Below are 19,062 nucleotides of genomic sequence, written 5' to 3'. Positions count from 1 at the left end.
CAGGCTGGTCCCGAACTCTTGACCTTGTGATTTGCCCTCCTCAGTCTCCCAAAGTGCTGGGATTACAGGCAGATGCCATTGCGCCTGGCCCTTCCCATGTGTTTTGATTACACTTAATGGAAAATTACAGCAACCCAATCCAGGCAGGATATCGAATGGTCCAGAATGTTCAGTAATGAAGGTTTGAGTCATCCTGCAAGGCCAAGCACCATGACCGGCTGACATACTATCTGAGGGCAAAGGGAATGAGAAATGGGTAGTGAAAGAAGGCAGTTATAAGTACCAGCTACAGCAATGTGAGGTGCTGCAGAAACCAGGACTGTAATACTAAATATCTTGGTGAGTTATTAACTCATATCCCTCCTCAGGTGGAAGAAGAAACCAACAAACAAGAAAAGTGCAGCTTTTACTAACAGAGATTTATTAAATTTAAACAGCTCCCTTTTTCGTAGCTTCTGGAAGGGAATTCTCTTCATTTCAGGCTTATAGGAAGCTTCAGCAATAACCTGTTCCATCCTACAGCATATGTCCTTGTTTCTCCTTGGTCTTTGCACTAACACAATTATCTTTTTCTCATGTGCTTAACTTTTCTGAGATGGCAGTGGGAATCTATTTCTTTAAGCGCCTTCTTGAGTTGCTGAATTAAGACAACGTTTTTAAACCTGAAATTAAAGAGGTATTCCATTCACCAGAGGATACCTACAGGATCTATGAGATGTAAGAGGTAGAGTGGATACAAAATAGAATTTACCATCTACATGCAAATAGAAAATGCATCCTCATTGAAAGATACAAACTAGAAAAATACAAAGTGAGTCAACTGAGGGCCCACATACACTCCCAGATTTTGATAAATTTGGAAGCCTCCATGGTATTGGAAGAAAGTGATAGAATAAGATAGTATCAACCTAAATGCCTGTGGAAATAGCATGAACTATGATTGAGGGCCAGGGATTAGGAGGAACAAACCATGATTTTTTCCTGCCCCTGTCCCAAATTGGGCGCAAGTGCTTAAAACAATAGCACAGTTCCTTTTTGCACTCACCTTGCTGCTTCCTTGATGGTAAATTCAACAAATTGTCTCTTGACTTTCATAGATCCTTGTACCTCTTCAAGCAAAATGAAAATTCTTTCATAATCTGAAGATATTTTAAAAATTAGTATTTCTACAATTATGAAAATGAAATATACCTCAATCTTAGTGCATCCACTACCACAGTATACATTTTTCATGGGCTACCATGTTACATAGTGTTTGTGTTTTGAATGCTTAAGTCACGACATCTGTATATTACTAAGGAAACTATTGTGAACACTAACAAAGGAAAACAAAACACTTAAGCAGACATATTAGCAATTTTCAGTGAAATTAAAGTAAAGCCATGCTAAATTATATATAGATCCAATTCAGCCAAACAATGAGCTCAAGAGGCAGCTCAATTCTGTTCTAAATCATAGAATGAGACACTTCTCATGCTTTCATTGATAGACATTCTTGCAGTACTTACTTTGCCCAAACCTTCGAACTTCTTTCATTAATTGATATTTTATATCATCATTAATTTTCTTTGCCATGGCAGGAGATATTTGTGGTGTATTTGGCACAGTTTCCACTGAAGACATTGCTGTAACTGGTGGGTCACCTGCAGAGACACTGTAGTTTTTGGTGCCTACCGCAAATTCATTACTATCAGGTTTGTAAAGCAGCTCATCTTTGCTGAGACTTGTGAAGTCGTGAGAGAAAGAATCCAACGCATTGGGTGGCATACGATGTCCTGTCACATTTATCAGCTCTGGTGAATCAGAATTTGACAGGAAGCCATCAGGAGGGGTTTGATCATTTTCCATCTCCTCGTCCTGGATATCGTGAATGACAGTAGCATCTGGAATCCAAATGAAAAAATTGAGCTGTGAGATAAGTGCATTATGTCACCCCCACAGTATATCCCTCTGATGCCCAGTTTCTAGGGAGTTATCTCATGAAGCAAGAGGATACACCAGGTGGTGATCCAAGACCCCTCAAACTAAGTTCGAGTAAGATAATACAACAAAACCACCTTCTTCCCTGCAGGACACTATGCATGCATATGGAAACCAAGTAGGACAGTACAACCAATACACAAACAAACACAGATCCCTGGTACTTCTGCATGAAATACCAGCTCCTGACAGATTAATACAACCAGGTGGAACCGTTGACAAGGAGTTATCAGGTGCCTGTTGGCCATTTGTCATCTTCTCCTCATGGACATTGTGAGTGGCGGTGACATCTGGAAACAAAATGAAGAGGTTGAGCTGTGAGGTAAGTGCATAATGACAACCCCACAGGGATATTCTGCTGATGCTCAGTTTCCAGGACGTTATCCCATAAAGCAGGAGGATATACCAGGTGGCAATCAGAGACCCTGAAATTGAGGCAAGCAAAAGTAATACCGCAAAACCACCTTCTTCCCTTGATGACACTATGCATGCATATGGAAATCAAGTAGGAAAGTACAACTTATAAGAAAACATACACAGATCCCTGGTACTCATGGCTGGGATGTTAGCTCCTGCTATATTAATAAGCCCTGATGGAGGGGTTAACAAGAAGTTATGAGATGCTGGTTGGCCGTTTTTTATCTTCTCTCCACGGACATGGTGAGTAACAGTTGCATTTGGAAACCAAATGAAGAGATTGAGCCGTGAGGTAAGTGCATTATGTCAACCCCATAGGTATATCTCTCAGATGCTCAGTTTCTAGGAAGTTATCAATGAAAGAAGGCAAGGATATGCCAGGTGGACATATGATACCCCTCAAACTGAGGCTAGGAAAGAATATACAACAAAATTACCTTCTACCATTCATGAAAATATGCCTGCTTAGGGAAACCAAGTAGGACAGCACAACTAATAAGCAGACATACACAGATCCCTGGTAATCGTGGGTGAAATTCCAGCTGCTGCCATATGACAAAGCCATGGAGGAGCAGTTGACAAGATGTTACCAGGTGCTGGTTGGCTGTTATTTATCTTCTCTTCGCGGATGTTGTGAGTGACTGCAGCATCTGGAAACCAAAAGAAGAGGTTGGGCTGTGAGGTAAGTGCATTATGTCAACCGCACAGGCATACCCCTCTGATGCTCAGTATCTAGGAAATTATCTCATTAAGAAGGAGGATATACCAGGTAGCAATCTGAGAACCCTAAAATTGAGGCCTGAAAAGATAATACAACAAAACTACATTCTTCCCTCATGACACTATGCATGCATATGGAAACCAAGTATGACAGTACAACAAGTGAACAAGCTTACACTGATCCCTGGTACTCATGGATGAAACACCAGTTGCTGCCATATTAATAAGTGCTGGTGGAACAGTCAAGAAGACATTATTGGATGCTGCTTGGCCATTTTTAATCTTCTCTTCATGGACATTGTGAGTGACGGTAGCATCTGGAACAGAAATAAAGAGGTTAAGTTTTGAGTTAAGTGCATTATGTCAACCCCACAGGTATATCTTCCTGATGCTCAGCTTCTAGAAAAGTATATCGTAAAGCCGGAGAGGATATGCCAGATGGCGATCTGAGAACACTCAAATTGAACTCATGAAAGATAATACAACAAAACCACCTTCTCCTATTCATGACACTAGGTATGCATATGAAAACCAAGTAGGACAGTACAACTGAATAAGCAAACATACACTGATCCCTGGTACTCATGGCCGGAATACCAGCTGCTGTCAAATAAGTAAGTCCTGGTAGAACAGTTGACAAGTCACAACTAGGTTGTGGTTGGTTATTTTCCATCCTCTCTTCATGGACATTTTGAGTGACGGTGGCATCTGGAAACCAAATAAAGAGGTTGACTTGTGACGTAAGTGCATTATGTCAATACCACAGGTATATCCCTCTGATGTTCAGTTTGTAAGAAATTGTTCCATAACACAGGAGGCTATAACAGGTGGTGATCTGAGACCCCTCAAATTTAGTCCAGAAACGATAATGCAAAAAAACCACCTTCTTCCCTGCATGACACTGCATGCGTATGGAAGTCAAGTAGGACAGTACGACTAGTAAACAAACATACACTGATCCCTGGTACTCAGGGGTGGAATACCAGCCCCTGTGACATTCATAAGCCCTGCTGTAACAGTTGACAATAATGTGTCAGGTGCTCTTTGCTAATTTTTAATCTTTTCTTCACAGTCATTGTGAGTGATGGTAAAATCTGGAAACCACATGAAGAGGTTGAGCTGTGAGGTAAGTGCATTATGTCAGCCCTACAGATATATTCCTCTGATACCCAGTTTCTAGGAAATTATCTAAGAAAGCTGGGGAGGATATGCCATGTGGACAACTGAGATCCCTCAAATTGAGGTTAGGAAAGAATATACTACAAAACCACATCTACCCTTCATGAAAATATGCATGCATATGTAAACCAAGTATGACAGTACAACTAATTAACAGACATACACAGATCCTTGGTACTCATGGATGGAATACCACCTGCAGCCATATGACCAAGCTGTGGTGCAACATTTGATATGACCTTATCAGTTTGGGGTTTGCCACTTTCCATCTTCTCTTCACGAACACTGTGAGTAATGGTAGCATCTGGAAACCAAAGGGGTCAAGCTGTGAGGTACGTGCATTATGTCAACCCCACCGATATATCCCACTGATGATGAGTTTTTAGAAAATTATCCCATAAAGCAGGATAATACATCATATGATGATCTGAGGCCCCTCAAATTGAGGCCAGGAAAGATAATTCACAAAACAACCTTCTTCCCTTCATGACACTATGCATGCATATGGAAATCAAGGAGGATGGTATAACTAAAAAACACACATACACAGATCCCTGGAACTCATTGCTGGAATACTAGCTCCTGCCGTATTAATAAGCCCGGATAGAACATTTGACAAGACGTTATCCTGTTTTCGTTGGCCATTTTCCATCCTTGCTTCATGGACATGGTGATTGACAGTAGCATCTAGAAACCAAATAAAGAGGTCGAGCTGTGAGTTAAGTGCATTATGCCAAGCACACATGTATATATCCCTCTGATGCTCAGTTTCTAGGAATTTATCACATAAAGCAGGAGGATATACCAGGCAGCGATCTGAGACCCCACAAATTCAACTCACGAAAGACAATACAATAAAACCACATTCTTCCATTTATGATACTACATTCATATGGAAACCAAGTAGGATAGTACAACTAGTAAACAAACATACACTGATCCCTGGTACTCATGGGTGGAATACCAGCTCCTGCCAAGTTAATAAGCTCTGGTGTGACAGCTGACAAGACGTTATCAGGGGTTGGTTGGCTGTTATCTTTCTTCTCTTCATGCAGATTGTGAATGATGGTAGCATCTGGAAACCAAATGTAGTTGATGAGCTGTGAGGTAAGTGCAGTACGTCAGTCCCACAGGAATACCCCCTCTGATGCTCACTATCTAGGAATTTATCTCCTGAGGAACTAGGATATACCAGGGAGCAATCGAAAACCCTAAAATTGAGGCCAGAAAAGATAATACAACAATACCGTCTTCTTCCCTTGATGACAATATGCATGCATATGGAAACCAAGTAGGACACCACAACTAGTAAACAAACTTACGCTGATCCCTGGTACTCATGGCTGGCATATCAGCTGTTGCCAAATAAGCAAGCCCTGGTAGAACAGTTGACAAGGCGTTACTAGGTAGTGGTTGGTTATTTACCACCCTCTCTTCACAGACATTGTGAGTGATGGTAGCATCTGGAAACCAAATGAAAAGCTTGAGCTCTGAGCTAAGTGTATTATGTCAGCCCTACAGGTATATCCCTCTGATGCTCAGGGTCTGGGAAATTAACTCATAAAGCAGGAGGATACAGCAAGTGATGATCTGAGACACCTCAGATTGAGCTCATGAAAGAGAATCCAATAAAACAACCTCCTTCCCTTTATGACACTGTGCATTCATATGGAAACCAACTAGGACACTACAACTAGTAAACAAACATACACTGATCCCTGGTATTCATGCCCGGAATACCAGTTGCTGTCAAATAAATAATCACTGGTTGAACAGTTGACAATACGTTATTAGGTTGCGGTTGGTCATTTTCCATCTTCTCTTCACAGACATTGTGAGGGACGGTGGAATCTGGAAAACAAATGAAGAGGTTGAGCTGTGAGTAAGTGCATTATGTCAGCCCCACAGGTATATCCCTATGATGCTCAGCTTCTAAGAAATTATTGCATAAAGCAGGAGGACATGACAGGTGGCGATCTGAGACCCCTCAAATTGAGCTCAAGACAGATGATACAACAAAACCTCCATCTCCCCTTCATGACAATATGCACGTATATGGAAACCAAGCAGGATAATCCAATTAACAAGCAAACATACACAGGCCATTGGTGCTGATGGCTGGAGTACCAGCTCCTGCCACATTAATAAGCCATGTTGAAGCAGTTGACAAGATGTTATCAGGTTGGGGTTGGCCCTTTTCCATCTTCTCCTCAGGGACATTGTAAGTGATGGTAGCATCTGGAAACCAAATGAAGAGGCTGAGCTGTTAGGTAAGTGTATTATGGTAACCCCACAGGTATATCCCTCTGATGCTCAGTTTCTAGGAAATTATCTCATAAACAGGAGGATATACCAGGTTGCCATACGAGACCCCTGAAATTGAGGCCAGGAAAGACAATACAACAAAACCACCTTGTATGCTTTTTGACACTATGCATGCATATGGAAACCAAGTAGGACAGTAATACAAATAAACAAACTTACATGGATCCCTGGTACTCATGGGTGAAATACCAGTGTCTGTCATATTAATACGCCGTGGTCGAAGAGTCAACAACACGTTATCAGGTGCTGGTTGGACATTTTCCATCTTCTGTTCACAGACATTGTGAGTGACTGTAGCATCTGGAAACCAAAGGAAGAGGTTGAGCTGTGAGGTAAGTGCATTATGCCAACTCACAAGTATATCCCTCTGGTGCTCAGTTTCTATGAAATTATTTCATAAAGCAGTAGGATATGTCAGGTGGTGACGTGAGACCCCTCAGATTTAGGCCAGAAACGATAACACAACAAAACCACCTTACTCCCTTCATGGCACTATGTATGCATATGAAAACCAAGTAAGACAGTACAATTTATAAGTGGACATACAGAGATCTCTGGCACTCATGGCTGGAATAGGAGTTGCTGCCATATTAATAAGCCCTGTGGGACCAGTTGACAAGACGTTATCAGGTTGGGGTTGGCCATTTTCCATTCTCTCTTCACGGATATTGTGAGTGACGGTAGAATCTGGAAACCAAATGAAGAGTTCAAGCTGTGAGGTAAGTGCATTACGTCAGTGCCACAGGTATATCCCTCTGATGCTCAGTTTCTAGGAAATTATCCCATAAACCAGGAGGACATATCAGATGGTGATTTGAGACCCCTGAATTTTAGGCCAGAAAAGATAATAAAACAAAACCACCTTCTTCCCTGCATGACACTGCATGTGTACGAAAAACAAGTAGGTCAGGACAACTAGTAAACACACACTGATCCCTGCTACTCAGGGGTGGAATACCAGCCCCTGTGAAATTCATAAGCCCCGCTGTAATAGTAGACAAGAATTTATCAGGTGCCATTTGTTCATTTTTTATCTTCTCTTCACAGATAGTGTGAGTAACAGTTGAATCTGGAAAACAAACGAAGAGTTTGAACTGTGAGGTAAGTCCACTATGTCAGCCCAACAGGTATATCCCTCTGATGCTCAGTTTCTAGGAAATTATCTAGGAAATCAGGGGAGGATATGCCAGGTGGCCATCTGAGACCCCTCAAATTGAGACTAGGAAAGTATATGCAACAAAAGTGACTTCTACCTTTCATGAAAATATGCATGCTTATGGAAAACAAGTATGACAGTACAACTAATTAGCAGACATACGCAGATCCCTGGTACTCATGGATGGAATACCAGCTGCAGCCATATGAACAAGCTGTGGTGGAGCAGTTGACAAGACTTTATCAGTTCGAGATTGGCCATTTTCCATCCTCTCTTCACGGATATTGTGAGCGATGGTAGCATCTGGAAACCGATGGAACAGGTTGAGTTGTGAGGTATGTGCATTATGACAATTGCACCAGTATATCCCACTGATGCTCGGTTTCTAGGAAATTATCCCCTAATGCAGGAGAATACATCATATAATGATTTGAGTCCACTTAAGTTGAGGTCACGAAAGATAATTCAACAAAACCACCTTCTTCCCTTCATGACATTACGCATGCATATGGAAACCAAGGAGGACACTACAACTAATAAACAAACACACACAGATCCCTGGTACTCATCGCTGGAATACCAGCTCCTATCATATTAATAAGCCCTGATAGAACATTTGACATGACATTATCTCGTTGGGGTTGACCATTTTCCATCCCCTCCTCATGGACACTGTGATTGACAGTAGCGTGTGGAAACCAAGTGAAGAGGTTGAGCTGTGAGGTAAGTGCATTATGTCAACCCCACAGGTATATTCCTCTGTGTTCAATTTCTAGGAAATTATCTAAAAAAGCAGGGGAGGATATGCCAGGTAGCCATCTGATAACCCTCAAATTGAGGCTAGGAAAGAATATACAACAAAACCACCTTCTATAATTCATGAAAATATGCCTGCTTATGGAAACCAAGTAGGACAGTACAATTAATAAGTAGACATACACAGATCTCTCATACTCATGGATGAAATTCCTGCTGCTGCCATATTACCAGGCCATCGTGGAGCAGTTGACAAGACGTTATCAGCTGCTGGTTGGCCGTTATTTATCCTCTCTTCACGAATGCTGTGAGTGACTGCAGCATCTGGAAACCAAACGAAGTGGTTGAACTGTGAGGTAAGTGCATTATGTCAATGGCACAGGCATGCCCCACTGATGCTCAGTATCTAGGAAATTATCTCATAAAGAAGAAGGATACACCAGGTAGCATGAGAACCCTAAAATTGAGGCCAGAAAAGATAATACAACAAAATTACCTTCTTCCCTCACGACACTATGCATATATGATGCGTAGTGGAATCCTCGTAGGACAGTATAACAAGTGAGCAAATTTACACTGGTCCCTGGTACTCATGGATGAAATACCAGCTGCTGCCATACTAATAAGCACTGATGGAACAGTTGCAATGACATTATTGTGTGCAGATTGGCCATTTTTTACCTTCTCTTCATGGACATTGTGAGTGACGCTAGCAGCTGGAAACCAAATGAAGAGGTTGAGCTGCAAGATAGGTGTGTTTTGTCCCATCCTCCCCCAGAGGGACAGCTGTGTATTAACCAGGTTCTAAAGAATTATTTATTTCATGAAACAGAAGGATTTACCACGTGGAAATCTCAGATCTTGTGACAGAGATCAGGTCAGATAATACAATAAAACTACCTTTTTACCTCTTGGCATAATGAATATATGCAGTAAAGAAGTACGACAGCAGAATAAACATTCACAGGTTTTTGTATTCGTCATTTTGTATCATCTTGCTGCCCTTTAGACAATTCTCACTTGATATTATTTGTATAGTTCACCTATAAATGCCATGCTGTGCACAGCAGGAATCCAGACTAAGTGAGCCCTCCTTAACCTGCCTCCTTTCTACCTCAAATACTCTGAGAAAATAGACGTGGCTATTGGAGTTGAACACTCTTATCTCCACTCCATCATCACACATCTGTATTTTTATATGATTCTACAGATCCTTCCCTTTTATCTAGAAAAAGTGACTTTCTTTTCACTCCAGGTCTGATGCCTCTTTCATTTATTCATCATCTGTGGCAGGCAGCATGCCAGGACCCAGGGATCAGCAGTAAACAGCCCAGGGAGCAACGTTCCCTGCCCTTGTGGAGCTCACATCCTCATGGGGCAGTCAGACAGTACATGCACAATGAGCAAATGAAACAAGCAGCATTGGGCTGGTGTTGGAAAAGCAGTCCACAGGCCTGTGGGAGACAGCAGCAGAGGGAGCCCCCGGGGCTGCGGCTGGTTTGGCAGAGGCTTCTGAAGAAGTGTCATTGGGCAGGGCTTGGAGAAAAAAGCAGAGCCTCCTGTGCAGAGGCAGAGGGAGAGTTCCAGGCTGCAGTGAGGCCAAGGGTAGGGAATGGAGTGGGGATGGACCGGGCACTACAGAGGTGAAGGACAGGGGCAGAGAGAGCCAGGAGGAAATGGATGGGACCCATGTTAAGAGAGGGTGACAGAGGCCAGGCCGTGCAGAGGCTTGGAGACCAAAGCCGGTTCAGGGTCTGTTCTGAGTGCATAGGAGAGATGAGGATGGGTTTTCAGGAGGGACATGGATGATGTGATTTATGTGCTGAAATAATTATCTAGCCACAGGGTTAGAGAGTATGCTATAGATGAGCGAAGATTAGAAACACAGAGCTAAGAAGGCATTGTACTAGCCTGGAGACAGATCACGGCAGCGTGCACTGGAGGCATAGAGAGAAATGGTTGGATGCAGAATTTATACTGGGCATCTACTGCTGGACTTGCTAAGAAATGGGAAATGAGAGAGTAATAAAAGAATCATGAGATAACTCATAAGTGACTTTAAGTATTTTGACTAGAACTACTAAGTAAAAGTACACCAGGGGTGTTCAGGAGGTGTTAGGCAACCGACCATGAGAGCTGAGTGCTGCCAACTTTTCCTGAATCTGGTTCAGTGACCTTATGTTGACAGCTTGAACTAGGCCATGGTGGGATTATTTGCCCGATGGATAGCTGCAAACTGTAAAAACCAGGACTCCTCAGTCCCCCATACCTGTGAACAGCTGGTTGTTACACCTTTGTGGATGTTTCACCTAATGGACAGTATCTTTAATTGAAATAGTGAAAGCTAAAAGTAGAGTATTTTTGGAGAGAGGGAGGTCAGAAATTTGAACATGTAGAGCCAGTTGAATTTTAGATGTCTATTAGACACCCAGTAGAGATACCACGCGTGTAGTTGTATTTGAGTCTGGATTTCAGGAGCAAGTTGTAGTGTAGAAGTATAATGGTGAGAGTTCTTATAGTGTGAATCATTTAAAATTCTAAGACAGCATGGCATCACCTAAGGAGATAGTATATTGAAGAGAAGAGAGTCTAGGATTAAGCTTTGGGGCTCCAAAATATTTAGAGGTGGAAAGGGAGAGGAGAAAAACAAAAAAGAGAAGGAAAATGAGTCTCTAGTAACAGGGTAAGAAATCCAGGTGTCTGGGGACCCAAGAAGCTTTCTGTGCAGGAGGGAGTAAACAACTGTGTCGCATGCTGCTGAGACATTAACGCCAAAGTGCAGCAAACACTGGTGACCTTGATGATAGTAGTTTCATTGGAGTACACTAAGAAGCCAGACCACACTGGGTTAGAGCGGAATGTGAGGACAGGCAGAAAGTGAGCAGACCCATCCTCTTGTTGAGCCCACCATCTCCTTCTGCCTCAGGAACCTGCTTCATTCATCTAACGCTTGCAACAACTCCAAATTGTTGCACCTAATTAGAACCTTGCTCTTCCACTTGCAAATGTGCTCATATCTGTTCATCCCTCAAGGACATGACTACAAATGTCCTTTGACATGGTTGAGGCCCAAAGATTGGATTCCCCCTCACCTTCCTGTTTGTCTAACCACAAGGACATATTCTTCCTTCTCTTAGATGAAGAGTGTCTCTTGGATTTTCTGGAATGTTTCTTTTTGCTTTGATGCCCTGTTGCAACCAGATTTACTTCATCACTCCTCATTTGCTGAAAAACATCAGTGAACATATTCCATTAAAGACAAATCCAACCACTGCAAAGTCACAGTCTTCATATGCATACACAGCCATGCATTTATATCATTAATGTAAGTTTTAGTCACAGGTCAAAGATTTCTCATCCCTAAACATACACGATGCTCTCAGAAAAGGCAAGCTAATTTTAATCAAGTCTCAGTGAAACAAGGGAAGGTAAAATACAAGGTGTTATCCAAAGTCAAACATGGTACAGTCATGATAAATCAGAATGCTTGGGGAATGAGTGGCTTTCATCATCCAAAGGTATAAACATATGGTTATCTCTCTCATGAAGTACACATCATTTTGTCTCAGCCCTTGTTAGGGGAGAAAAAAAAAGAAATACCTTTTTTATCTTTTAGTGCTTTTTTTTTTTTTTTTTTTAGACGGAGTCTTGCTCTGTCGCCCAGGCTGGATTGCAATTGCATGATCTCGGCTCACTGCAAGCTCTGCTTCCCCGAGTCACGCCATTCTACTGCCTCAGCCTCCCGAGTTCCTGGGACTACAGGCACCCGCCACCATGCCCGGCTAATATTTTGTATTTTTAGTAGAGACGGGGTTTCACCGTGTTAGCCAGGATGGTTTTGATCTCCTGACCTCCTGATCCTCCCAACTCAGCCTCCCAAAGTGCTGGGATTAGAGGTGCAAGCCACCACACCCGGCCTCTTTTAGTGCTTTAAAGTTACTTATTAACAAATACTGATTAATACTTTATTAGATGATACATATAGATAATGAAGGGTAGGATAGATTGAAAAGATAAATTTTCCCACCTCCAACCTTATGGAGATTCCGATATGTTGATCTTGGAATCAGGTAGGGGTAGGGCATGCTTTACAATGTTAGTGGTAAATAAAACATGAAAATGAAGGGTATAGTATGTATGTTAACTAAAAGCTCTTTTCAACAAAGGATAACCCAAGAATGTGTTCCTGCCTACTAGAGGTACCAAGAAGAGCTGGTAATATTACTACTGAAACTATTCCAAAAAATTAAAAAGGAGGGACTCCTACCTAACTCATTTTATGAGACCAGCATCACCCTGATACCAAAACCTGGCAGAGATACAACAACAAAAAAAAAACTTCAGGCCAGTATTCCTGATGAACATCGATGCAAAATCCTCAATAAAATACTGGAAAACTGAATCCAGCAGCACATCAAAAAGCTTATCCCCCATGATCAAGTTGGCTTCATCCCCGGGATGCAAGGTCGTTTCAGAATAGGCCAATCAATGAATGTAATTCATCACATAAACAGAACTAAAGACAAAAACCACACGCTTATCTCAATAGATGCAGAAAAGGCCTTTGATAAAATTCAACATCCCCTTATATTAAAAGCTCTCAATAAACCAGGTATTGAAGGAACATACCTCAAAATAATAAGAGCCATATATGACAAACCCACAGCCAATATCATACTGAATGGGAAAAACCTGGAAGCATTACCCTTGAAACTGGCACAAAACAAGGATGCCCTCCCTCACCTCGCCTATTCAACATAGTATTACACGTTCTGTCCAGGGGAATCGGGCAAGACAAAGAAATAAAGAGTATTCAAAAAGGGAGACAGGAAGTCAAATTACCTTTGTTTGCAGATGACATGACCCTATATCTAGAAAATCCCATTGTCTCAGCCCAAAAGCTTCTTAAGCTGATAAGCAATTTCAGCAAAGTCTTGGGATACAAAATCCATGTGCAAAAATTGCTAGCATTCCTCTACACCAAAAACAGGCAAGCAGAGAGACAAATCATGAATGAACTCCCATTAACAATTCCTACAAAGAGAATAAATTACCTAGGAATATGGCTAACAAGGGAAGTGAAAGACCTCTTCAGAGAGAACTACAAACCACTGCTCAAGGAAATCAGAGAGTAAATAAACGAATGGAAAAACATTCCATGCTCATGGATAGGAAGAATCAATATTGTGAAAATGGCCATACTGCCCAAAGTAATTTAGAAATTCAATGCTATTTCCATTAAACTATCATTGATATTCTTCACCAAGTCAGAAGGAGCTATTTTAAAATGCATATGGAACGAAAAAAGAGCCAGAATAGCCAAGACAATCCTAAGCAATAAGAACAAAGCTGGAGGCATCAAGCTACCTAATTTCAAACTATACTACAGGGCTACAGTAACCAAAGCAGCATGGTGCTGGTAGAAAAACAGATACATGGACCAATGGAACAGAATAGAGAACTCGGAAATAAGATCACACAGTGATAACCATCTGATCTTTGACAAACCTGACAAAAACAAGCAATGGGGACAGGATTCCCTATTTAATTAATGGTGCTGGGAGAACTGGCTAGCTGTATGCAAAATTTGAAACTGGGCTCCTTCCTTACACCTTATACAAAAATTTACTCAAGATGGATTAAAGACTTAAATGTAAAACACAAAACTATACAAACCCTAGAAAAAAAAATAGGCAATACTATTCAGGACATAGGCACCGGCAAAGACTTCATGACAAAAATGCCAAAAGCCATGGCAACAAAAGCAAAAGTTGACAAATGGGATCTAATTAAACTAAAGAGCATATGCATAGCAAAATAAACTATCATCAGAGTGAATAGACAGCCTACAGAATGGGAGAAAACTTTTGCAATCTGCCCATCTGACAAAGGTCTACTATCCAGAGTCTACAAGAAACTTAAACAAATTTACAAAAGAAAACCAAACAACCCCATTAAAAAGTGGGCAAAGGACATCAACAGACACATCTCAAAAGAAGATATTCACGCGGGCAACAAAAATATGAAAAAAAGCTCAACATCACTGATCATTAGAGAAATGCAACTCGAAACCACAATGAGATAACATCTCATGCCAGTCAGAATGGCGATTACTAAAACGTCAAAAAACTACAGATGCTGGCAAGGCTGTGGAGAAAAAGGACTGCTTTTACACTGTTGGTGGGAGTGTAAATTACTTCAACCATGTGGATGACAGTGTGGTGATTCCTGAAAGATCTAGAGGCAGAAATATCATTTGACCCAGCAATCCCATTACTGGGTATATACCCAGAGAAATATAAATCATTCTATTATAAAGATACATGCACGGGTATGTTCATTGCAGCACTATTCACAATAGCAAAGATGTGGAATCAACCCAAATGCCCATCAATGATAGACTGGATAAAGAAAATGTAGTACATATACACCACGGAATACTATGCAGCCATAAAAAGGAATGAGATCGGCCGGGTGCGGTGGCTCACGCCTGTAATCCCAGCACTTTGGGAGGCCGAGGCGGGCGGATCACGAGGTCAGGAGACCGAGACCATCCTGGCTAACATGGTGAAACCCCGTCTCTACTAAAAATACAAAAAAAATTAGCCAGGCGTGGTGGCTGGCGCTTGCAGTACCAGCTACTCGGGAGGCTGAGGCAGGAGAATGGCATGAGCCCGGGAGGCAGAGCTTGCAGTGAGCCGAGATCATGCCACTGCACTCCAGCCTGGGCGACAGAGCGTGACTCCTTCTCAAAAAAAAGAAAAAAAAAAAAAGGAATGAGATCATGTCCTTTGCAGAAACATGGATGGAGCTAGAAGCCGTTATCATCAGCAAACTAACACAAGAAAAGAAAACCAAACAGCACGTGTTCTCACTTATAAGTGGGAGCTGAATGATGAGAACACATGGACACGTCGGGCAGGGCAACACACACTGGGCCTGTTGGGGGAGGAGTTGGGGGAGGGAATGCATCAGGAAAAATAGCTACTGGGTGCTGGGCTTAATACCAAGGTGATGGGTTCATAGGTGCAGTAAGCCACCATGCCACACGTTTACCTATGTAATAAACCTGCACATCCTGCACATGAACCCCAGGACATAAAGTAAAAGTTGAAGAAATAAAGAATATGCTCTTGCATTAAATATGCAGGAGCATATTTAATGAAAATTATATTCAAATATATAATTTTGATTAAAAAATTTTCCAAACCATTTTCATTTCCTATAAAAGAAGAGTGGAGAATGTGTGAAAACATTTTTACTGAACATTTACTACCCTCCAGGTACTGTTCTCAATGCTTTACATGTATTAACTCAATCCTTGGCCAATCCCTATGAGTGAGGTGTGATTCTTATGACTATTGTTAAAAAAGAGAAAATAAAGGCACAGAAAATTAAGGAAAAGCCTAATTAATTGAGGAGTTTTGGGAATGTGGTGGAATAACTTTAGTCTGGTTTTGTTACAGAAGAGATTATTGCCTAATTGTGTCCTAGTGCAGATGCAATTCCCTTTGTCTTCATGTTTTAATGGTGAAGTTAGTAAGTCTCTCTCATACACAACACAAAACTCACATTAAGATCTCCATCAGGACAATCCAATCATGGCAACATCACCTAGTGCTTCATATTCCACGAGGAATACTTAGTCGTTTTTTTAGGCAGAGCACTAGTGACTTGGATAACAGAAAGAGAGACTGTAGACTGCAATCTCGATATTAAAGGAGTTATTGTGGGGAGTGGGAAAGAATATAGACTCTGGAGTCAGAAAGATATGTGTTCAAACCCTGGCTCTATCTCCTATCATGTGTCACATGGGGCAAGCCATTTGACCACTGTCAGCCTTGATTTCTTATTAAAGGGTAGATAGTAATACACATCTGCAGAACAACTATGAGCATTAAATGTGATAATTAAAAACATCAGTTCGGCCAGGTGCGGTGGCTCATGCCTGTAATCCCAGCACTTTGGGAGGTGAGGTGGGCGGATCATCTGAGGTCGGGAGTTCGAGAGCAGCCTGTCCAAAATGGAGAAACCCTGTCTCTACTAAAAATACAAAAAATAAGCTGGGTGTGGTGGCGCATGCCTGTAATCCCAGCTACTCAGAAGGCTAAGGCAGGAGAATCACTTGAACCCGGGAAGTGGAGGTTGTGGTGAGCTGAGATCGTGCCATTGCACTCCAGCCTGGGCAACAAGAGTGAAACTCCATCTCAAAAAAAAAAAAAAGATATAAATAAAATAAAATAAAATAAAATAAATCAGTTCCTAGTACAACCAATCCACTCTTGGATCAAAAAGTTCCCATTTTATGTTCACATAAGATTTCCTGTGTCATATTTTATCTTTTAAATCAAGAGAATTAACACATATAGTTTATATTCACCTTTCCAATGAGAAAATAATTATACGAAGAATGTCACAATTAGGGCAGAAATAGAAAGAGTTATCTTACCTGCCCATCATTTGTAAACACATAGGCAGCAGCATGAAGTTCTTCAGGTGGAGTTGGTTGACTTGTTTGAAGTGGAGAAGCCTGCATCTGCAGATAGTCCTCATAATTAACTATGTGCGTTACTAGAACACTTTGATTTATAACTGGAATGTAACTGGCACATAAATTGGCGCTATACAGCTGAAATACATGATCCTCTTGAGAGTACATGATCACAGATTGTCTTAGCAATGTGTGCCTTGGTACCAAACAGAGTTTAGAATCTCATGTCTAGAATCTATATCATGTTCCATGATCTAGAATCATCTCCCTTTACCTAAGTCATGACTCAGTCCACCATCACTACTTCCTGTAGGTTCACACCACTAGGTTAGGTTAAACAAGTCCCTTATGCCTCCACCCCAGTTTGAGAATGGGCTGACCTTCCTTATACCACCATCCCAACTAAAAATCTATAATTCTAAATATTAATACTTTAATATTTAGAATGCCAATTTTCACTGAATTCCACAAGTTCATTTTTTCAGACTTAAAGGATTAAGTATGTATTAATGAGCATATACACTGTTCTAGTTATCCTACCTGCCCATCATTTATAACCACATAGTCCAAAGTATAAAGCTCTTCACCTAGAGTTAGCTGACTCGTTTGAAGTGGAGGAACCAGCATCTGCAGATATTCCTCATAGCTAACTATGTGTGTGTGACTAGAACACTCTGATTAAAAACTAGAACATAAATGGCAAATAAATTGGCACTATTCTTCCCACTGGAAGGGTGTAGGCTCCATGGCATTCTCTTATCATCCAGAGAACGCTGGGTAGTGGGCCTAACCCTCTTTGGATAATTTGATTAAATCTACAGATATTTTTCCCTGGGAAAGTACCTTTATACACAAACTTGGTGTACAATTTTAGAAGTGTGACCAGCCTAAGATCTGTTTAATTTAGTGGACAGATGACCCCACTTAAAATCACCAAAGTGGGGGTAAAGAGGGTTTGTAAACTGTTGCCAATTATCCTGGATACTATCAATTTTGTTATTTCCATATAAACAAGGAATTCTCTGCTGAACTCACAGCAGTAAGCAATGTGATATAGTATTCGTGTGTGCAATCTCTGGAATCTGAGAGACCTAGGTTCTGTCACTTTTCCAGCTGGTTATACCTGGGAGAGCTACTTAAATGTACACTCTAAGATTCTATTTCCATAAAAAGGGCATAAAACAGTATCTAACTCATGGTGCTCTTATAAGGATTACCAGAGATAAAGCACAAAGAGGATAGTGCATGTGCTGGTTAATACATACTTTCCTTTAAGTTAAAAAACAAACAAACAAACAAACAAACTTGTGGGATTTAGTGAACATGGGCATTCTCTATATTAAAACATTAAAAAAATAAACTGCTCATGCAATAAACAGCTTCCCACAAACTAGACTTGATATTTTCAAAATCAGTAAAAGCCCGGCACACAAAAAAAAACTTGCTTGGTTTCAGCACACCGAATTTCCTTCTGGTTAACTGGTCGAAATGACTGCTACTTGCAATATCATAAGCATTTCTACATGTCTAACATTTCAAATCTTCCTTTGCGAAACAAATCTTTTGTTATTCCTGAAGTTTTAAACAGATGTATTTAATACAAGCAAGCAGAAGGAGGGGAATGATGAAAATTAGAGTAGAAGAAAATCAATGAAATAAGAAACAGAAAAATCAATGAAATCAAAAGTTGGTTCACTGAAAAGGTGAAAAAAAATCTAACAATCTTTTAGCTTGACTAACCAAGAAAAATAGAAAGGACTACACAGATTATCAAAATCAAAAATGTACTGACCTTACAGAAATTAAAAGGAATACATTATGAACAACTTTACACCAACAAACTAAACAACTTAGGTAAAATGGAAAAAATTCTTGGAAGACAAATTACTGACTCAAGAAGAAACAGGCTGGGCGCAGTGGCTCACGCCTGTAATCCCAGCACTTTGGGAGGCCAAGGCGGGCGGATCACCTGAGGTCGGGAGTTTGAGACCAGCCTGACAAACATGGAGAAACTCTGTCTCTACTACAAATACAAAAT

At 41.0% G+C, this 19,062-nt stretch overlaps 1 protein-coding gene across 12 annotated transcripts in view; it reads right to left on the bottom strand.

Annotated features, from left to right (window-relative positions):
• Positions 1-398: 398 nt before the first annotated feature.
• Positions 399-19,062, bottom strand: part of SAGE1 (sarcoma antigen 1) — a 19,598-nt gene continuing 934 nt past the window's right edge. For 3 of the 12 annotated variants that reach the window (XM_055376455.1, XM_055376456.1, XM_055376454.2), the window contains exons 2-20: positions 16,983-17,069; positions 11,626-11,758; positions 8,717-8,857; positions 7,940-8,080; positions 7,168-7,308; positions 6,781-6,921; positions 6,394-6,534; positions 6,007-6,147; positions 5,619-5,759; positions 5,231-5,371; positions 4,843-4,983; positions 4,460-4,600; positions 3,685-3,825; positions 3,294-3,434; positions 2,907-3,047; positions 2,160-2,270; positions 1,509-1,883; positions 1,046-1,139; positions 399-662 (exon numbers count right to left, since the gene is read on the bottom strand). In XM_055376455.1, the coding sequence (XP_055232430.1) occupies positions 563-662; positions 1,046-1,139; positions 1,509-1,883; positions 2,160-2,270; positions 2,907-3,047; positions 3,294-3,434; positions 3,685-3,825; positions 4,460-4,600; positions 4,843-4,983; positions 5,231-5,371; positions 5,619-5,759; positions 6,007-6,147; positions 6,394-6,534; positions 6,781-6,921; positions 7,168-7,308; positions 7,940-8,080; positions 8,717-8,857; positions 11,626-11,758; positions 16,983-17,069 (2,733 nt within the window). In that variant the 3' untranslated portion in view covers positions 399-562. Of the gene's footprint in view, positions 663-1,045; positions 1,140-1,508; positions 1,884-2,144; positions 2,271-2,906; positions 3,048-3,293; positions 3,435-3,684; positions 3,826-4,459; positions 4,601-4,842; positions 4,984-5,230; positions 5,372-5,618; positions 5,760-6,006; positions 6,148-6,393; positions 6,535-6,780; positions 6,922-7,167; positions 7,309-7,939; positions 8,081-8,716; positions 8,858-11,625; positions 11,759-16,982; positions 17,070-19,062 lie in introns of all 12 variants that reach the window. The other 9 variants (XM_055376453.2, XM_055376452.2, XM_055376459.2 and 6 more) reach the window with 7 other exon arrangements.

The sequence above is a fragment of the Gorilla gorilla genome, chromosome X (genome assembly GCF_029281585.2).
Source record: "Gorilla gorilla gorilla isolate KB3781 chromosome X, NHGRI_mGorGor1-v2.1_pri, whole genome shotgun sequence".
NCBI lineage: Eukaryota > Metazoa > Chordata > Mammalia > Primates > Hominidae > Gorilla > Gorilla gorilla.
Note: the sequence above shows the minus strand (reverse complement) of the source record. Positions and strands in the feature narration are given on the sequence as shown.